The sequence below is a fragment of the Benincasa hispida genome, chromosome 12, assembly GCF_009727055.1.
Source record: "Benincasa hispida cultivar B227 chromosome 12, ASM972705v1, whole genome shotgun sequence".
NCBI lineage: Eukaryota > Viridiplantae > Streptophyta > Magnoliopsida > Cucurbitales > Cucurbitaceae > Benincasa > Benincasa hispida.
The window spans coordinates 42,630,150-42,652,128 of NC_052360.1; the positions used below are offsets into that span (position 1 = coordinate 42,630,150).

A 21,979-nucleotide genomic window follows, 5' to 3' on the forward strand; every position below is an offset into this window, starting at 1 on the left:
TTTAAGAAGAGACCTGGATAAGAATTAAGGAGATTTTAGTGCATAGGATTTGAATAAGGCAACCTTGAGAAATCTAGGAAAGAAGAAGGCGGTCGACTTTATAAAGAAAATCTTTAGTCTATGCTTGAGGACAAATATTGTTTTAAATTTGGGGGTGTGATAACGAGCAGAAGTGCACGCTATTACAGCGCAAAGATATAAAACAATGTAGGATTACGACGGTAAAAATATATAATATTGCGTCCAAAAGCATTAAGTTTGCAACATTGTGATCGCATGCGTCCATCACATTAAAATGGCTAACTTATGTATTTTATGCAGGAAAATGCATTGACACAAGGTGAGCGCATAAGGGATTGCAACTGCAAGGCTATGCGATCGTTTGTGTTCGTGAAAATCTGCTCAAGAAGGTGGCCGTATGTAACGCAAATTGTAATCTGATGCTGTGGTTTTGCTCATGCACACTTTATGCGATACTACTTCTAGATAGATGCGTTGTTAACTATATGCTTGTAGTACGCTATGGAGTAATGCTTTGTCACAAGTTTCCTTGTGCTGAAACCAAGTATAATTCCAACGCATGTTTCTCAGAGTAATCCGAGGTCGAACACAGGGATTGTTTTCGTTAATGTGTTACATTCGTGATATTTGCAACCAGTTTTTACAATTAATAAAGATTGTGTGTTTGTACAGGAAAGTAAATTGCGGTAAAGTAGAATTGTGTAGATAAACTAAAGTTGCGTTAATAAAATAAATTGCAATGAAAATAAACCTAAGCTAATATGATACAAGATACAAGATACATGATATACATAATGCTAAGTTCGAGACTGACTGTGAAGTTTATACAAAGGGTCGTTGTATGCGATGGCAAGTCTTTATGGATGAATCAGAAGGGGAAAGAATAATTAGTTCAAACGTTGCAAGTTTATTAATTGTGTTGAAGATGTAACTAAGGTTCCGCTTTCCCTTGACGTACACCTCTTGGTGATCGGCCATGCTCCCATATCTCTATGGTGAAACAGGGATGAACGTGATAACGCAAGGTTGCTTCCATCTCTGGAAGTACTTCTCGCTTTAGTTAATGCATTCTCCCAACTCTCTCTCGATAGGCGGAATGGCATCTTCACTTCTGCTCTCACAGGTGAAAATGTCATCTAGCATGCCTTAACTAAACATAATTATTTCCTTAACACATATTAATTTACTTGCGTAATTCTTATTAATTACCTAGGGAATTAAGAAAACATCATGGAGAAAGTGAATCATGGATGAACGGAAATAGACAGAGAGATGATAATGGAAATGATCATAACAACTAATACTAAGATTAAGCGTCTGATACATGGTGTGAATGGTAAAGATTAAGAAGGTGAGTACAAGTGATGATAAAGAGATAGAAACAAATACAGAAGAGTGTGAACGTCTTGACACAGATCTGGACGATGGTTTTGCTTACCGACGTGTGGAATGGATGAAGAGAAGAGCTTCCCTCTTAGGCTTGCTTGTCTGGTAGAAGTGACCTTCGTACAGAGCTTTGACGGTGGGAACCGGAAGGATTCTTTGCCCGAAGACTTACCTCTCGGCCTTGCCTCTTAATTCTTCCTGGATCTACTCTGATTAGTCACTTAACCAGTCTCTCTCAAATTAATATATACACTTTTCTGTGTATTCAAGCATATTTTTTCAGTGGAATGGCTGGAGCTATTTATAGGCTAAGCTTTGACTCTCTGACTTGTGGTCCCCACTTTATTGTTAAGGCAGTTCTGGAAATGGTGGAGTGAATATTCCTTCTATTATGCAATCAATCCCGTCAGAAATGCACAACGGTCAGCTATACACGCGTCAGAATCCTCCGCAATTGCGTTGCTCTTCACATCTTCAATCGTTTGCATGCATACGGTGTTGTTTTTTATTACCGCGTGCGGTTGAGATTGCATTGATCGCTTAGCTCTTGATCGATTGTCGCATGCGCCGTCATTGCGTTACTCGTCTCTCATTCTCGATTAACAGGCGCAATGCGACGTAGATGTGTTGTTTATTTTATCTTTGATCCATGAACGCATACGGTGACTTGATTTCCTAAAAAACAGCACTAAAACATTCTTTTCTACCATCGTAATGATGTTTGTGGGTGTATTGACGACAATTTATAATTCTCGCATTTCTTAGCTAATTTCTATATAATTGACGCAACTTTCCTTTCTTTTGGCCGTAATATCTAAATAAAACAGTATAAATAACTTGTATTTCTACAAGTTATCACCGCATAGAGCCGGCGCATCAAGGTGGGCACATTTGGGTGAAAGCTTAATAAATCACGATGGGACAAAAATCTAATGACGGTCGATTCTGAATTAAGTTGACAAGCCGTTAACAACATACTGTAGACAGTACACTCAACTTATCGATGACAAATATTCGGCGTATCAGACCGAGAATTAATGACATCCCATCAGAACACATCAGCCGGCGCATCGCATGAGTAGCATGATAGCATAATTTGAACACATCCTTAGGAAACGCTAATTGTTTGCAACCTGGTTGCACAAGTTGCAATACTCCCAAGAAAAAAAGGTTACCTGCAGAGACACAAAACTCAACAAACAATTAGCTACCAAGTCCCCGGCAACGGCGCCAAAAACTTGATGCGTTATTTTATGAGGTGGAATTATGGATGAAATGTGATGATGAAAATGCATTGAGCACTCAAGTTTTCTCAGTGGAATCCAAGTGTAAACCCCAATGAGTTTCCTGGTAAGTCCAGGGTCGAACTCAGGGACTTGGGAAAAGAATATAAGGTGGTAATTTTTCAGAAGACTTAGCGGTAACCGATAACTTAAATAGTTGTTTGGTTTGTTGTTGCGGTAATAAAAATAAACAAATGCGGCAAAGTTTCAAAAAGAGTTGATAAAATGGAAGATGCGATCAGTATGTGGTGAACGGGTTGAGAAGGGTTTCGGCTAACACTTCCTAGGATGCGTTCATGCTATGTGATCATGCAACACACATACAATAGTAAACCATCTCTCGATACGAATGCTATGGCTTCTAATGCTAGAACGCATGCGATATATGCAATAAGTCTATAGGACCTACACATAAACCTCTATTCTTATTTATGCGATGACAAAATGATACACACAAATAAGGTGACCACATAATATTATACCTATTTCTAGGGTGCATGCGATGCAGGTTGACAAACAGAGCTTATCTCTACGTCCCCATTTCTTGTTTATGCAGATCTAGTCTTGCTCTCTTGAGTCTAGATTCTAACCTAGCTCTCTCAAGTCTCAGGTTCTTTCTTTAGACTCTCTCTCGAGTAGCTCTAAAGGGGTATCGGGTGATCACTTGTGAAAATACAAGTTATTTATGCTTTTTTATTTAGATATTACGACTAAAAGAAAGAAAAGTTGCGTCGATTGTGTACAAATTGGCTAAGAAATACGAAAATTATAAAAATGTCGTCAATACACCCACTAACACCATTGCGATGGTAGAAGAGAATGTTTCAGTTTCTGTTTTGCAGGAAATCAGTCACCGCTTGTGTTCATGGTTTAAAGACGAAATAAACGACGCATCTACGTCGCATTATGCCCATCAATCAAGAACGAAGAGATGATCAACACAATGACGAGGCATGCGACAGTCGATCAAGAGCTCTAGCAATTAACGCAATTTCGACAGCATGCAGTAATAAAAAACAACATCGCATGCGGCGATAGATTGAAGATGTAAAGAGCAACGCTTTTGCGGAGGATTCTGACAAGTGTACAGCTTTCAGTGTGCATTTCTAACGGGTTGATTGCGTAACAGAAGGAATTTCTCATTCCGCCATTTCAGGAACTACCATAACCATATAGTGGGGACCACAAATGCAAAGAGCCAAACCTAGCCTATAAATAGCTTCTACAAATTCACTGAAAGATATACATGAATACATAGAGACGTGCATATACTAATTCTAAGAGAGAGACTGTTTTGAAGCGACTGTCCAGAGTAGATTCGAGAGAACCACGAGACAAGGCTAAGAGATGAGTCTCCGAGCAGAGAATCCTTCCAATCCCCATAGCTGAAGCTCTGTGTGAAGGTCAATTCTACCATAAAAGCTAGCCAGAGAGGGAAGCTTTCCTCTCCACTACTTCCACATGCCAGCAAGCACAACCTCCATTCAGGATCTGTGTCAAGACATTGACACTCTTTCTATATTCATTTCTAATCTCTATTTCATCATCGATATTCATCTTCTTTACTCTTTCATTCACAACATGTATCAGACGCTTACTTTTAGTATTAAATGTTATGATAATTTCCATTGTCATCTCACTATCTCTTTCCGTACATCCATAATCCATTTTCTTCATGATGTATTCTTAATCCCATGGGTAAATAGAAAGAATTAAGCGAGTAAGTTAATTTGTGTTAAGGAAACAATTAAGTTTAGCTAAAGCATGCTCGACGGCATCTTCACTTGTGAGAGCAGAAGTGAAGATGTTATTCTGCTTATTGAGAGAAGGTCGGAAGAATGCGTTAACTAAAGCAATAAGTATTTCCAGAGATGGAAATAACCTTGCGTTCATCACGTTCATCCCTGTTTCACCATAGAGATATGGGAACGCGGCCGATCACCGAGAGGTGTACGCCAAGGGAAAGCGGAACCTTAGTTGCATTTTTAACACAATTGACAAACTTGCGATGTTTTTACTATTTACATTTTCTCTTTCTGATTCATTCATAAAGACTTGCCATCACATACATCGATTCTTTGTACAACTTCATAGTCAGTTCTCGACCTCAGTGTCATATATCCTGTATCTTGTATTTTGTATCATATTAGTTTAGGATTTTTATCAACACAATTTCATAGACGCAATTTACATTTCTGTATAAATCAATCATTCTTTATTCATTATAAAAACCGGTCGCATATATCATATCAGTAACGCATTAACGAAAACAGTCCTTGTGTTCGACCTCAGATGATTCTGACAAACTTGCGTTGGAATTATACTTGGTTTCAGTGCAAGAAAACTTGTGACATGCACTACTACATCGCATATCATTAACAACGCATATATTTAGACGTAGTACCACATAAAATTGTCTTTATTGCAAAAGAATTGCTCATTCATTCATGTTCATACTTGTCCACATGCTTAAAGTTAAAGACTAATTTTTATCGTTACAAGTTTATGGCGTCGTTGCAAGGGACATGAGCTTGTAGCACATTATCTATCATCACAGTGCATGCATAAGAAGGAACTAATTTTTATCGTTACAAGTTTATGGCACCATTGCTGGGGATTGGTAATGGTTAGTGTTGAATACTTTTGTGGTATTTTGCAGGATAGATCTCTTTCTACTGTCTGTTTAACGCGAAGAACAAGCTGACGATTTATGAGTACTAGAACCGATCCAAAATTTGAAGCTGACCCAGAGATCGAGCGTACTTTTCGTGCAAGGGCACGCCAAAACAGAGCAAGGCATAGAAGAGTCAATATGGCAAACAATAATAATGAAGCATCCGAAGGAAATCAAGGGGTAAACCGACGAACGTAAAACCTCGTATTTCTTACTGCTGACTACAATATCCCTATGAGGAATTATGCGGTGCCCAATCTCTACGACTTCTTGCCTGAAATTTCATGACCGTTGAGGAGAACACACGTTTCGAGATAAAGCCGGTCTTTCTTCAAATGATACAAAACACGAGGCAATTTGGAGGTCTACAAGGTGAAGACTCGCATGCCCATCTTACCAGCTTTGTGGAGATGTGCAGTACTTTCTCCATCCCTGGCGTCACCCCAGAAGGTTTAAACTTTACCTCTTCCCATATACACTGAGGGATGAGGCTAAGAGGTGGGCTCATTCATTGGAGCCAAATGAAATAACATCATGGACCAGTTGGTGGAACGATACATGAAGAAGTTTTTCACTCCAGTAGTCAACACAAGAAGACGAAAGGATGTGTTGAACTTTGAGCAAATGGATAACGAGACTCTCAGCATCGCTTGGGTGCGGTTCAGAAGGTTGGTGAAAAATTTTCTGCATATCGGGATTCTCGATTGCGATCTGATGGAAACATTTTATAACGGCCTGAACAGATCAACGTAAGTCGTTGCTAATGCCTCTGCGGCGGGAGGATTTATGGATAAAACCTACACAGAAGCCAAGGTCATCCTTGATCGCATATTGCGAAACACGGATGACTGGGTGGACGACGAGTATGGAGGAAAAGGCTCCGAGAGAAGAAGAAACGATAATGCCATTGTACTTGCAGATACATTGAAAACTTTGGCCGTACAAATGGCCACAGTAACTTCTCTCCTCCAGATGATGGTGCTTAGTCAAGGTGCCTTCTCTCAAAACTCAGCGCAACCCAATGTGCCGGCACAAGTGGCTGCAAAAAATTGCGTCCAATGTGGAGGGGGCCATGCGGTAGAAATGTGTCCATCAAACCCCCAACAAGTGTTTGCTATCCAAAATAATCCCTATAGCAACACTTATAATCCTGGTTGGCGGAATAACCCTAACTTCGGTTGGGGAGGAAATCACAACCAAGGGGGTCGAGTAACCATCAGAACAGCAACTCCGGGAATCGAGGAAATCCTCCACCTTTTCATCAAAATTAGAACTAGAGTCATTAGAGACAATCGCAAAACCAACCATCCTTCTCAAACACCTTTAGAAATTCATCTTCATTAGAGTCCCTGCGAAGCAGTATATTGGGAAAAACGATGTTGTCATGCAATCGTAGGGGTCTTCGACTAGGAACTTGGATATCTAAGTTGGGCAACTGGCAGCCAAACTTCGCAATAGAACACCTGGAACGCTGCCAAGTAATTTCGAAGCTCCGAGATCTCACGGGAAGGAACAATGTTCAGGATGACATTGTGCAGGCAAGTTTGACCACTTGCAGAGGTGTGGATTGCGATAATCATGGAAAATCGTCTTTCAATCCATATTTCATTTGCGTTATGCCAATAGAAATACCATGCGCCCGTCCTCCAGAAATGCGTTGAGTTGAGGGGTGTGTTATGTTGATACATGCGTTGTTGCCCGTCCTCTGCAAATATGCATTTGCGTTTATGGATGCATTTCGTTAATTTTAACCTTGCGCCCATCCGAATAAAACAAAAAAGACAAATTCATTTTGCAAATAGAGTAGTCCAATTGTTTAGGCTTCCAAGGAAATGATGATTTAGCAGATGAAAGGACGTACTTCTCTGCTAATTCATAAATGTGAGGAGCGCGGCGGCAGGATTTTTGAGTACCTCGAGGCCTGCCACTGCAGAATTTGCATTGGGCCCATCAAGGACCAACCTATAAATTCCGTCCTCCCCTTTCTGAGAAAGCCTATTTGAGTCTTTTGCAAACAGAAACCCTAATCACCTCTGCATACCCAAACTTTAAACTTCCTTTCTAAAACCCTAAGAACTTTCCCAGCTTTTTCACTCAGTACAACCATGGCCGATCAGTCTTCCCATTCATCCCCTTTTCCCTCATCACCCTCATAAGCCCAAATCACTGCAAGAGAGGCAGCATTCCTCGCAGCAAGTGATAATTTGTAGAAATACAAGTTATTTTTGCTCTTAAGTTTGAACAACTAAGGTTTTTAATGAGAGATCTCCTCATTTTTAGAAGAAACGCATGGATTTATTCAAACATTAGCAAACTCATGCAAAAGAAGTTTTAGTACTAAATATCGTGGCACTAACGCATTGTATTGCAGGATTTCAACGCAAGGATTAACGTAAACGTATTAGACAAGTGCCACAGGAAAAGCTCTAACGCATGGGCCAAGCGTCGGGGGGAGTTCCACAGAGATGATTCATTGCTCTAGGCTGATTGTGTCACATCACCACATGCAAGTATGGGCACCTACAGCAGGCGGCATCTAAAAAGCTTCCACGTAGCAGACGGCGTCTGAAAAACTTCTGAGAGTCAGGCGGCTAATCAGGGAATGGACTTTAATGCTGACCAGGGCATGGACTTTAGTGCTGCCCATTCACCAAGTGGATGTGACCAACGCCTATAAATCAAAGAAATAGTAGTCCTTCGAAAGAATGCATCACACATTCAATGGATCAGGAAGAAAGAACGCCTAAGACTACAAGCCATTCAGAACCCAATACGTCTAACGCGAGAAAGCCGGAAGTGACTTTAAACGCACCATTTCCTAGGCGTCTGATGAAGAAGAATGATGAACAACAATTCAAACGCTTTCTTGAGCTCCTAAAGTAGCTGCAAATCAACTTTCCACTGATAGAGGCTTTGGAGTAGATGCCAATATATGTCAAATTTTTGAAGGACATTTTGACGAAGAAGAGAAGAGTCAGTGAGAAGGAAGTAATAGCGCTAACGCAGGAATATAACGTGTTAGTAAGCAACAGTCTACCAAAGAAGCAGAAGAACCTTGGGAGTTTCACAGTTCCTTGTTCGATAGGAGGATTGGATGTGGGACATGCATTGTGCGATCTAGGAGCTAGCATTAATCTCATGCCACTTTCAATTTTTAAGAAATTGGGGATTGGCGAAGCACAACCTACTTCTGTTACTCTTCATCTCGCTGACAGAACAATTAAGTACCCAGAAGGGAAGATTGAAGACGTTCTGGTGAAGGTTGACAATCTCATATTCCCAGCAGACTTTATTATATTGGACTATGAAGCAGATAGGGAGGTACCAATTATCCTTGGATGCGCCTTCTTAGCTAATGGGAAAGTTTTAATTGACATGCATAAAGGCGAATTAACTATCCGCGTGGATAATGAGGAGATAAAGTTTAATGTGCTCAATGCATTAAAGTTCCCAGATAGTGAAGATTGTCAACTAAACAGTATTGAGTTGCCTGAAGAAGAGACTAATGTATGTGAGGTCCTCGCGTTGGAGGAGAACCTAAAAGAATCAGAGCCACCAAGTCTGATTGAGCGACGGGCAAAACCAACGCGTCCATCACTTGAAGAACCACCAGAACTTGAGTTGAAACAATTACCTGGACACTTGAAATATGCATTCCTTGGAACCAACAACACTTTACCTGTGATCATTTCCGCAAATCTTACAGAGCCTAATGAGCAATCTCTCTTGCAGATGCTAAAAAAGCACAAGTGTGCAATAGGCTGGACGCTTGCAAATATCCATGGCATTAGTTCATCTTATTGCATGCATAAGATTAGGCTGGAAGAAGGGAAGTCGGGGTCAATCGAGCCTTAAAGAAGGCTGAATCCCATAATGAAAGAAATGATCAAGAAAGAAATTTTAAAATGGTTGGACGCGGGAGTTATTTATCCTATATCTGACAGTAGCTGGGTAAGTCCAGTCCAATGCATTCCCAAGAAAGGGGGAACAACCGTGATAGTCAACAGCAATAATGAACTCATACCCTCGAGGACTGTCATGGGCTGGAGCATCTGTATGGATTACAGGAAACTCAATGTAGCAACTAAGAAAGACCACTTCCCCCTTCCTTTCATCGATCAAATGCTTGATAGCCTTGTGCACAAAGAATTTTATTACTTTCTCAATGGATACTCTGGTTACAACCAGATTCTAATAAATCCGAAAGATCAGGAGAAGACTACGTTTACTTGTCCCTTTGGAATATTTGCATTCAGACGCATGCCCTTTGGGCTGTGTAACACACCTGGGACATTTCAAAGATGTATGATGGCTATCTTCTCTGACTTCCTAGAAAAGACCATTGAAGTCTTCATGGATGACTTTTCAATCTTTGGAGACTCATTCCAATCATGCCTAGATAATTTGGAGGTCGTCCTCGCTTGATGTGAGGAAATAAACTTGGTGCTCAATTGAGAAATGTTCACTTCATGGTGACTGAAGGAAATTGTCTTACGTCACAAAGTATCTAAGCTGGCTTTGGAAGTAGATAAGCCAAAATAGATGTCCTAGCCAAAACTTCCACCACCATCAAATGGTTTAAAACTTTTACGAAGTTTTTTGGAGCATGCTGGGCTTCTATAGACGATTCGTTTAGGGTTCTCTTAGATTGCGCTACCTCTAAGCAAACATTACTAGAGGCGAACCGGCCCACAACTTTAATGAAGAGTGCCTTGACGCGTTTGAAACCTTGAAGTATGTATTGACGACAGCTCTAGTAGTGATAGCACCAGACTGGACGCAATGCTTGTATTCTCATGTGCGACACGAGTGATTGTGGCAGTAGGAACAATGTTAGGGCAGAAGAAGGGTAATTTGATACATCCCATCTCCTACGCATCCAAAACACTAAATGACTCTCAGGAACATTACACCACTACTGAAAAGGAAATGTTGGCTGTAGTGTTTGGCATTGAAAAGTTTCAATCTTACTTAGTTGGTGTGTCATATACACCGACCACTTAGCCATAAAATTCTTGATGAGCAAAAAAGATGCGAATCCAAGGTTGATAAGATGGGTGCTGCTGCTACAGGAGTTTGATATTGATATTCAGGACAGAAAGGGAACAGAAAATCAGGTGGCTGACCACCTGTCCAGACTAGAGAATCAAGAAATGCAAGCCCAAGAAGGTGAAATCAAGGATTCATTTCCTGATGAAAGCTTGTTTAGAGTTGAAGGCAGGGAACCTTGATATGCGGACATAGTCAATTATTTAACCACTAAGCAATTCCCTGGGAACTTCAACTCTCAGCAAAAGAATCGGTTAATTCATAACAACAAGTTTTATTTCTGGGATGAACCGTTTCTATATAAACAAGACCCTGACTCCATAATGCATCGATGCGTTCCGGAGGAGAAGACACAATGCATCTTAGCTGAGTGTCATGAATCTCCTTACGGAGGGCATTTCGGTGGGCAAAGAACCACAACGAAGGTCCTTCAAAGTGGATACTTTTGGCCCACCCTCTTTAAAGATACGAGAGAGTTTGTTCGAAAATGTGACCCCTGTCAACGCATTGGGAATATTTCATCAAGGTATGCAATGCCTTTGAACAATATTCTCGAAGTTGAGCTGTTTGATGTTTGGGGCATAGATTTTATGGGACCTTTTACCCTGTCCTGTGGCCAACAGTACATCCTACTTGCAGTAGATTATGTATCTAAGTGGGTAGAAGCAATAGCTTGTGCTAGGAATGATGCATCCACTGTATCTAAGTTTCTTACTAGGAACATCTTTACACAATATGGAATGCCAAGGGCCCTGATAAGCGACGAAGGTACGCACTTCATTAATCGCATCATTTCCAAATTACTTGCAAAATATAATGTCAGGCACAAAATTGCCACTTCCTACCACCCACAAACAAACGGTCAAGCAGAAGTATCAAATCCAGAAATCAAGTCTATCCTAGAGAAAGTCGTCAATGCAATGCGAAAGGATTAGGCACAGAGGCTGGATGAAACACTCTGGGCCTACAGGATTGCTTACAAATCTCCTATAGGTATGTCTCCATGCTCTCTTGTATTTGGAAAAGCTTGTCACTTACCTTTAGAGTTGGAGCAGAAGGCGTTTTGGGTAGTTAAGAAGCTAAACATGAACTTTGACGCCGTGGGCACTCAATGCAAACTTCAGCTCAATGAGCTCGAGGAGTGGTGATTGAATGCGTATGAGAACAACAAGATGTACAAAGAAAAGACAAAGCGTTGGCATGACCAACGCATCAGTAAGAAAGAACTTGTTGTTGGCCAAAAAGTTCTATTGTTCAATTCACGTCTGCGTTTGTTTCCAGGAAAACTAAAATGCAAGTGGTCATGACCCTTTATCATTAAGACAATCTTTCCATATGGAGCTATGGAAATAACGCGAGAAGATGGCACCAACGCATTCAAAGTAAACGGCTAGAGAGTGAAGCCTTACTTTGAAGATGGACTGGAATGCCAAAAGTCATCTCTTGCACTACGCGAAGCCAATTGAGGCTCGTGTTGAAGTATCCCTGAATTTGCATCGCCATATATTTCAGGGACACTTCCTCTATCCTTATCTTTTTGCATTCTTTATTTTATGATGCATTTGAGTTTGTTGATTTATTTGCTTGGTTGTTTTAAGATTGTTCTTTATTTTTGCTTTTATAAAAGTTGGAAACTTATTTGTTTTTCTTTAAATATTGTGTATAATCGAGTTGGGAATAACGAACGCGTTAGACGCAAGTCTAACGCATGGCTCAGTTGAAGGGATGCATCTCGAGAACACAAAAACACTCGAGTATTTAGAAATCCGAGACATCTCTTCAGCTTTACATTTATTACAGACGACATGTGCCTCCTGACATCAGCCGCTAATTCTCTCCCAGCCTATAAAAGGACCCAACTATTCGAAGCCTTTTTCTTCTTCATTTTCATTCTCGAGTTCTTTGTAACAAAAGAAAGGAAAAAAAACCTCTCCATCTCCCTCGCTTCCGATTCGCTTGAGCTTCTCCGACCACAATGTCGTCCGCCTCAGATAGCTAGAACCAGTCCGTGAACTTTAGGAACGACTCACCAGTAAACTCCTATTCCTCGTCCTCTGTTTCGATTTCACCTCCCTCGAGCCCTAGAAAAATCACCAAAACCCTTGCCCAAACCAAACCCACACACGGCGGAGCTACCTCTTCCCAACAGTCGTCTGTTTCGAAACCTTTCCATAACACCCACGAAAACTCCCTTCCAAAACCTCCAAAACCCATCGTTACCCTCTGGCCAAGACCCCTCAACCTAAACCTAAGACCCCTCAACCAAAAACTCAAAACTACCTCCAAGCCAAGGGCCAAAACACCTGCAAAACCAAGGACGCGTTCGTCATCTACGATTGCTTCCAAAGCCACACCAAGCCTGCCCCACCCACCAGTCATTCCTAACATCACTATGGTGGGTGCAAACGCATGATCCACTCCCAGCCTATGTCCACAACGCACGCACCAGCCGTTGTAAGACTAACACTAAATCTAAAAAGTGGGAGGTTAAATTAGAGAAGAAAAAATCCTAAGTAAGGATATTGGAACATAAGGGTGGAAAACATTAAAATTATCTTAAAAAGGTTGACCAAAAGTCCAAATGCCTATGAAGGCTTAAAACATTCGACGCATCCCGCGCGTTAGCCAAACACAGTTGCCCCTCCCGTGCGACGCATCACGCCCAAATTGCACCAGCCCCCTATTGCAGCACAACACACCCACACTGCCTACTGCCCAATGCCCAGCTGCCTACCACGGACCAAATAACCTCTAAAGAGGCTAATTTTAGGATTTTGGCTAAATTGGAGTAGAGTAAGCTGGTATTTTCATTATATAATGGTATTTTGACTATTTTTGACATTATTTATTGATATAACAAGTATTAATTGAGGAATTCTTCAAGAAAGTATTCTCAAGGTGATTTTAGTGGAAAAACTTGCTTGCAGTGAGTGTTTACTTAGATTTATGCATTGATATATTGAATAAATGCATATGTAAGTACAAAACACATGCTTATGATGTTTATGTTGATCGCCATGATATTGGTTGTAAAATTCTATGGAAAATGAGATTATACCCGGATTACATAAGTTAGCATGCTTAACAAAAGGTGTTTGGTGGGAAAATATAGTCGGCCTTGATCGACGGGAAATAATAGTTCGGTTACGACCGACGAAAAATATAGTCAAGTTACCTAAGCATGACTAGCAGGAAAAAAATTATCGATGTGTACATTGGCGGGAAAGTGAGTTATAGGAAAGTTTCCATAAAAAGTTTGTTATGATTGATAATGTGTCCATTGATTATGAGCATGCCACGTATAGGCATGGAACTTGGGCATGATGATGAATGAATGTACACGATTCAGATAATATACTGTAATGTGATTATGGATTTGATTCCCCAAAAAAATTTGTTGCAAAGTGATTATTATTTTAAAAGCACCACTCACTGGGCTTAGTAGCTCACACTCTTCCAAATGTTTTCTTATATCCCTCCCCCCCCCCCCCCCCCAGGTAGCAAAGCGGAGCGTTTTAGGAAGGAGTCCACTAACCACCAACACACTAGGACTTGGTAAATTTCTCAAGACACGACTCGGATCATGTAATAAAGAATATAGGAAATTGAACTATGTGTATGAAAGTTAGATATAGTGTTGTAAACATGTTTGAAATCTTTAATAGATGGTGGGGGGGGGGGGAATGTTAAATTTAAATTTAAATTTAGTGTACCCTCACGCTTCCTTTCCAAGTCTTGGGGCTAAGGCTAGGGAAGAGGTTGTGGCAGCTTGGTATCAGAGCAAAGAATTTATTGTAAAACCTGGGAAAAAGTTGAGTCTAGCATAAGTATAAATAGAATCTAGGAAAAATAAAGGAAAAAAGGGATAGGTTAAAGCCAAAGCGGCATCAGGAAAAGGCTTACCTAAGGTAGGGAAGCCAGATAATATTAGAAGATAGGCTAGGTCAAAACCTAAAAAGAAATAAATATAATGAAATAGACTAGGAAAACCTAAAGTAGAATCAGGAAAGGTTAGGAAAAAGAAATAGGAATAATAAGTGGATATAAAAGAAATTAGTAAGTAATAACCTGAATAATGTCCACTGTAGGAAATGAATCCGAGCAGACAAGATTGGTGGTGGAATGACTCCGGAACGCAAGCTGGAGACCACAGTGCTAGCTCAAGGGAAAACCCTGAAAGATTTGAGAATAGTGTGAACAATAATACTAAATATCCTATTACCTTGAACAATGCAAATTTAGTAGGATCCCGAACTAACAAGGGATGTCCACAATGTGATAAAAATCATAGCAGTCTGTGTCTGAAAGGGATCAGAATTTGTTATGGGTGTGGCAAGGTTGGCCATATTCGCAAAAATTGTTATACTTTTCAGAGAAAAACAAGAGAGATTCAGGAAAAATATCAACGAGAACTGGCCGGAGGTTCGAGTTCAGGAAGTAACAACATATTGCCTGAACTAACGGTGGACCAAGAATGTGCGCGTGCAGCAAAGAAGGATATTTCTCGACGTATCGTGATCGAATTCGAGGAGCAGCCCACCTATGACTCTAACAACGCAGAATCATATAAATTTTGTATTTTCTATAAGGAAATAGGACATGTTCAAGAGAGGTGTGTATGGAGAAATGAGAGGATGCACCTTAACTTTGAAAACTTACGACTACCGGATAATGAGTAAACAAGTAACTATGTAGACTAAAGAGAACCACTAATGTAAATAGCAACAATGTTCATAAATAAAAATAGTATGTTGATAACATATGTCTAATTTATATGTGAATGATTGTAGACAAAATGTTGAGAAGTGGAAAACGTAGAACTGGGCAACCCTTTGGAAACGAAAGTGAGAGTGCCTCAAGCCATCCAAGAGAAAAATCCAGGGAGGAAGAAAAAATGGATAAATTCACCCACAAACAAGCTTAGAAAATATACAACCTGATCCCAAAAAGAAATATGGGATAGAACGATTAAAGGCATTGGGAGCTACAAACTTTGAAGGAACAAAGGATCCTGCAGATGCATACACATGGATGAATCAAATAGAAAAATGTTTCGAGGTGATGAGATGTCCTAAAAACCGTAAAGTAAGTCTTGCCACATTCTTACTGTAAAAACAGGTAGAAGATTGGCGGAAGCTACTAAAGAATAGGAGAGGTGATCAAGAAGAAATATGTTGGGAGGAATTTCAAAAAGAATTTTTCGAAAGATTCTATCCCCGATCATTTAGGGATATGAAACAAGATGAATTCCTACAGCTCATGCAAGGAAACTTGACTGTAGAGCAGAATATGAATTAAAGTATATAGAGTTATCCAAGTATGCTTTAAACATAGTAGCGGATGAAAAAGAATGCTGTCGAAGGGTTGAAACAGGATTGAGACAAGAGATTCGAACTCTTGTTACAGCAACCACAGAATGGGGAGAATTTTCAAGACTAATAAAAGCCACGATGAGAGTAGAAAGAAGTTTAACGGCGGAAGAAGTAAGACCGAAAAGAGACTCATCAATGAGTCGGTGGCAGAGGGAAGAACCAAGAAATTTTACCCCCAAGGTGGAAAGCAGAAGTGGATGGAAAAGAAGAGGAGTTACCAACACTAAAGCAGACCCTGAAAGAGAGAGCCAAATAAAGGAGTCAATGATGAGAGTTAACCAAAAACCAAGATGCCCGATCTGTAATAAATATCACTAGGAAAGATGTTGGGAACAAACCTAAGAACGGTCGCACACATGTTTTAAGTGTGGCAGACTAGGACACTATAAACAAGAATGTCCTCAGTTGATGGATACTAGAAATGTACAACCACCAAACAACCCGAGAGGAAGATTAATGACGGTTGAAGAAGGACGAACTATAGGAGGAAGAAAAGAGGACACGGGAAAAATTACATTAGGGAAACTATATGGACTAACTCAAGATAGGGAAGACAATATGTCTTTCGTGGGAAAAGGGAAAGAGAAAGTTTTAGAAGACTAGAATAAAAGTTGTGGTGTAATAAACTGTATGAGGAAAATTAGTAAATAAAAGTTCTGTTGTAAAATAAGTTTCATTTAATTTCGAGGACGAAATTATTTTAAAGGGGTGGTAAATGTAAGACCCTAACAGTAAATCTAAAAGTGGGAGGTTAAATAGAGAAGAAAAATCCTAAATAAGGATATTGGAACAAAGGGTGGAAAACATTAAAATTATCCAAAAAGGTGACCAAAAGTTCAAACGCCTATGAAGGGCTTAAAACATGTTGAACGTAAGAATGCATGGAAGATGGAAGCAAGAAGACTTGGAAAATGGCTAAGGGTTGCATACAACCAACACAAAGGCATATATGAGCCATGCGGACACGGGCAGGAAGCATGCGTCGAGTGAGCATGCTAGGCGTGTAGGCCATGTGTTGAAGCCAAGCACAGGCCATGCGCCAAGCACGCAGCCCATGCGTCGAGGACAAACGCATAGGCCGTGCGTCATTACACATCTAGATGTGTATAAGAGACAGGTCGATGCACTATGCCAAGCGCACGCCCATGCGGTGAGGCACGCCCACGCGGCCGAGAGTGCCTATGCGGCTGAGTGTGCTTATGCGGCCAAGTGCGCAAGCGCCTAGGCAGCACGCCCATGCGTCGATGGTCAGCACTGTGCATCCATGCTTGGTAGGCCGAGCAAGCACACCTAGCAAGCCATGCGTCGAGGGTGAGCGGCCACCCTATTCGTTGGTGATGGCCGATTCATGCGATGGCTAAGTGGGACTTTGATGAAGGAAAGGTGAGTTGCTATGCGTTAAGGATAAAAGGTAAGGCTAATTGATGGAAAACTTCAAGGGAAGATGCCAATGGTATACGAGCATAAGTCTTAAACAATTTAAGTAGAGAAATATGTTAAGTATTTAAGTGATTTAGGTGGCAAAAGAAGGATAACACAAAGTTCTAGTAGGAGGTGGACAAAGGAGATTTCATGCAATTGAAGTTTTATCACCCCAAGCAGAAGGTGTGTGAAGGAGATTTCATGCAAAAAAGGAGATTTTGGCTGGCAAGCTTAGATGCAACTCAAGGCTAGGATGGGTAGACTAAGTGTTGGCAGCTCCAAAGTAGACAAATGGGAGTTGAGTCGTCACAAAGGGGTGAGTTTGGAATGGCTATAAATAGAAGGGTTGGGTAAGAGGAATTTATTCATACCATCACTTAAATCTTGTGTTGAGAGCATATTTAGAGAGTTACGTTTGAGTTATTAGACTGTTAAGTTGATTGGAGATCAAAAGAAACAAAGGTTGCATTGGTGAGGCATTGAGTTAGCCGAATGCATGACCAGCCCACACCCTACATGCACGCCTTGCAGCGTTGTGTCCGCCCATCTACACGCCTCGCTCGACGCATCCCGCACGTTAGCATAACACAGCTGCCCCTCCTTTGCGACACATCACGCTCAAACGCGTCAGCCCCCTGTGCGGCACAGCACACCCACCCTGCCTACTGCCCAACGCCCAGCTGCCTACCACGGTCCAAATAACCTCTAAAGAGGCTAATTTTAGGATTTTGGCTAAATTGGATTAGAGTAAGCTGGTATTTTCATTATATAATGGTATTGACTATTTTTGACATTATTTATTGATATAACAAGTATTAATTGAGGAATTTCCATTAATATGGAGGAATTCTCAGGAAAGTATTCTCAAGGTGATTTTAGTGGAAAAACTTGCTTGTGGTGAGTGTTTACTTAGTTTTATGCATTAATATATGAATAAATGCATATGTAAGTGCAAAACACATGCTTATGATGTTATATTGATTGCCATGATATTGTTGAAAAATTTCTGTGGAAAATGAGATTATACCCGGATTACATAAGTTCGCATGCTTAACAAAAGGTGCTTGGCAGGAAAATATAGTCGGCCTCGATCGACGGAAAATAATAGTCAGTGACGACCGACGAAAAATATAGTCAAGTTACCTAAGCATGACTATCGGGAAAAAAATTGTCGATGTGCACATTGGCAGGAAAAGTGGGTTATAGAAAAGTTTCCATAAAAAATTGTTATGATTGATAATGTGTCCATGATATGAGCATGCCACGTATAGCATGGAACTGGAGGATGATGATTGAATAAATGTACACATGATCATGCATAAATTATACTGTAATTGTGATTATGTGATTGACTTCCCAAAAATTATGTTTTGCAAAGTGATTATTATTTTAAAAAAGAGAGAAGATAAGTGGCATTGGCGTAAAGGAAGAACCCCATTTCCATCATCATATTTGTCATTTCTCTTTCTTCTTTGAGGGGCATCCTTTGGCCAACGCAAGCTCACTGCTTTCTGCTATCACTTTGCCCTTTCTTTTGTCAGCGCAAGGCGGATCTTTGTCTTTGTTTCCTTTTCCTTTGTTTGCACTAATTCTTTCTTCTCCCACTCTGCATTTCTTTGCTATTTCTTTTGTCTTATGCGCTGAACATTTGCTCTGCGCTTCTTCTCCTTCTCTTTCCTTCTTTTCTTTTCTTCCTCCTCTTCTTCTCTCATTTCTCTTTTGAATTGCTCCGAGGCCAGTAAGAATGCGCTGTTCTTCTTCAAGCCCTTATTCTTTCCTCTTCTACCGAGATTGCGTTGTTGCGGCGTACAATCTTGCCTTGTTTTTCTTCTCCTCTCTTCTTCTTCTTCTCACTTCTCTTAAATGCACTTGCAAAATTGGTGGGTCGATTGTTGACCTTGGCGGCGCATTCTCCTTGCAACACCGTATAAGGGGGTGAATGTTTGAAATCTTCTACAATCATCAGTCGCAAACCGTTCTTATTTGCGTTGTTTCCTCCTTGGGTTGCACTGATTCTTTTTGCTGGCACCTGACACCCTCTCATCCACCCTTGCGGTGGTGGATTCTCCATCGACTTCTGGGGCTCTCGACCTCTTTCTCTTTTCTTCCTTCTTCTTTAGGTGCTTCTCCTCCTGCCTGCGTTCTCCTCTTCCACTCCTCATTTTTCTTTCTTCTTCTCCTTTCTTGGTTGGGCTTCTTCATCTTCTTCTGCCCTCTTCTCTTTGATCGTCCCCTTCTTCTTCTTCTCCTCAGCCATTTCAGGCTACTTCCTCCAAAGAAACTCTGGTGGGTCCTTCATAGGATTCTGTGTTGAGCAGTTTCCTTAGGATTCGAGACTTCCAGAGCGCTCCTTCTCGAAGCTTCCTCCATCTCCTCCTCCGAAAGGTAGTGGCTGATTAACAACTCCAGCTTCGGGCAGCCCCCTTCTTTCTCCATATTACTATGTAATGCTCCAAACACCTCTCTATCGTCTCTTCTCTTCTTTTCACTTTCAGAAGAACAGTGTTGGGAGTGGGGCACTCTCCGTACTCTGCCCCTCTCGTGATTTGAAGTGGGTCTGGCTATTAAAGGATTTCGTCGAGGTTTTCTGGCGAATCGAGGGATCGGTTTTGGTTGGGTGACGAGATGGCGGCTTGCTGTTCGTTGCTATTCTGATTCGCTCTATCAGTATTTTGTATAAAAATAAATTGAAGAATAAGTTCTAATTATAAGTGATATGTTTATGCTTTTGATATGCGTTTAAGGTAATTGTAACTATTGGGGCATCAGAATAATATGCAATAGAATGCACACAACTCCTAATGACGTTCAAGTTTTTCTAAACCAGACCCAAGTAATAAATCTAATTTAAGGTTCCTGGTAAGTCCAGGGTCGAACTCAGGGATTCAGTTAACCAAACGTAGACCTTGCATTGTATCTACTGTAGGGGGTTTTCCTAAAATAAATGTGAGAAATGTGTTATTTACACTAAATTGTTGTGCCTGGTGCAAGAGATGCAAAAAGAGTTGAGTAGTTAGTGATGGATCATGTGAGAAATGGAGTTTAATGTAAGTGGACGTGTCAGTCTAAGATGAATGTACACAAACCAGGATGTGATGTGGATGAGAATGGAGTGATTTACTTGATTCTTTTGTTCATGTGTTAGACTTCATTCAACATTTCTCAATGCAAATAACATACAAAACCTATCTCTAAGGATACATGCGTTTAACACAAAATGCAATAGACACCAAGTATGTCTAATCTCTAAGCTATACTAGGTTGTCCTTTTGATGTAGCTTATTTATTCTTTTCGAACAATCTAAATTAAAGATGCTTTTTACCAATTTGTCAAGTTGGCTTGAAGCGTTGGAATGAAGTTTGGCATAAAGTATTAATGCGTTCAACATAAACAAAAAAATAAACAATGGAAAGTATAATGGATCAAATATATGAATTTTATAAAGAAACAGAGAGTCTTTAAAAAAGTAATATTTAGTCAAATGAAGTGAAAGCGATAAATGAGATGAAGGAAACTGAGTCAAGCCAAAGAATAAAGTCCTCTTGTAATTTCTTTCGCTCATCTCATTGTGGTACAATCACTTATATAAGAATTGGATGAAGTGTCTTTCTCAAGAGTGGCTTCCCTCTGCTTCCCTGAACTGGCGGTGGTGGTGGTTCTCAACCTTCTGATCGTGCTGGCACACAATCACACAGCTTCTAAGAACTAAACTATGAACTACAATATACAATAGAGTTGGATCTTGATAATGTTCCGAACTTCTTGACTCTGGAGGGACTTCATCTATTTATAGGCATGGTCACATTCCACTTGGTGAATGGGCAGCATTAAAGTCCATGCCCTGGTCAGCATTAAAGTCCATGCCCTGATTAGCCGCTTGACTCTCGGAAGCTTTTCAGGTGCCGCCTGCTGTAGGTGCCCATACTTGCAAGTGGTGATGTGACACAAATCAGCCTGGAGCAATGAATCTTCTCTGCGTTAAACTCCCTCCGACGCATGGCCCATGCATTAGAGCTTTTCCTGCAGCACTTGTCTAATGCATTAGCATTAACCTTGCGTTGAAATCCTGCAATACAATGCGTTAGTGCCGCGATATTTAGTAATAAAACTTCTTTTGCATTAGTTTGCTAATGTTTGAATAAATCCATGCGTTTCTTTTAAAAATGAAGGAGAATCTATCATTAAAAACACCTTAAGTTGTTCCAACTTAAGAGCAAAAATAACTTGTATTTCTACAAGTTATCACCACCCAACAATTTTGAACAATGGCTTGCCCTCAAGCATTCCAAAATAATTCTTTGTTATCTCCTTTATCTTAAGTGTGTAAAGTCGCCTCTCATCAATATTCAGTCATAAGCTTGAGATAAGAGTTTGGAAATATAAAATCAGATTGACTCTTTTCTAAAAAGGATTAATGTTTAGTTTCAGGTGGCAACAGGCCTTTTTATAACAATTTCTTTCATTTCTCAAAACATTCTCGTTTTTTCTAAACCAGCAATGCGTTAGATGCACTTTTAAGATAAATTCCAGATAAAAAGAAAAAAAACAATTATGAATTTTTACTTTACGCTTACGTTATTCTAGGTATCGCCACTTTCGTTTTGGCTTTACCGCCATGGGTGTCATCCGAGCAATCCAACTACGGGTGAGAAACCCTTCAAACTAAACTCATATCTAATTTTCATGTGTTTTCAAGATATAATTTCTACAGACTAAAATAGAGGAGTTATATGGGACGCGTTGGTCTAGAAAGACATTAACCTTCATTTTG

General features: G+C 40.4%; 1 protein-coding gene across 1 annotated transcript; it reads left to right on the forward strand.

The window, feature by feature from the left end:
- The first annotated feature begins 8,286 nt into the window (after positions 1-8,286).
- On the forward strand, positions 8,287-9,219 carry LOC120067513. Its single transcript, XM_039019062.1, has one exon. It carries the CDS (start codon positions 8,287-8,289, stop codon positions 9,217-9,219), a length of 933 nt encoding a protein of 310 aa, XP_038874990.1.
- Positions 9,220-21,979: the final 12,760 nt, after the last annotated feature.

What these genes read in the sequence shown, in the direction of transcription:
- LOC120067513 (XM_039019062.1), top strand. Translation starts at nt 8,287, where the DNA reads ATGCCAATATATGTCAAATTTTTGAAGGACATTTTGACGAAGAAGAGA.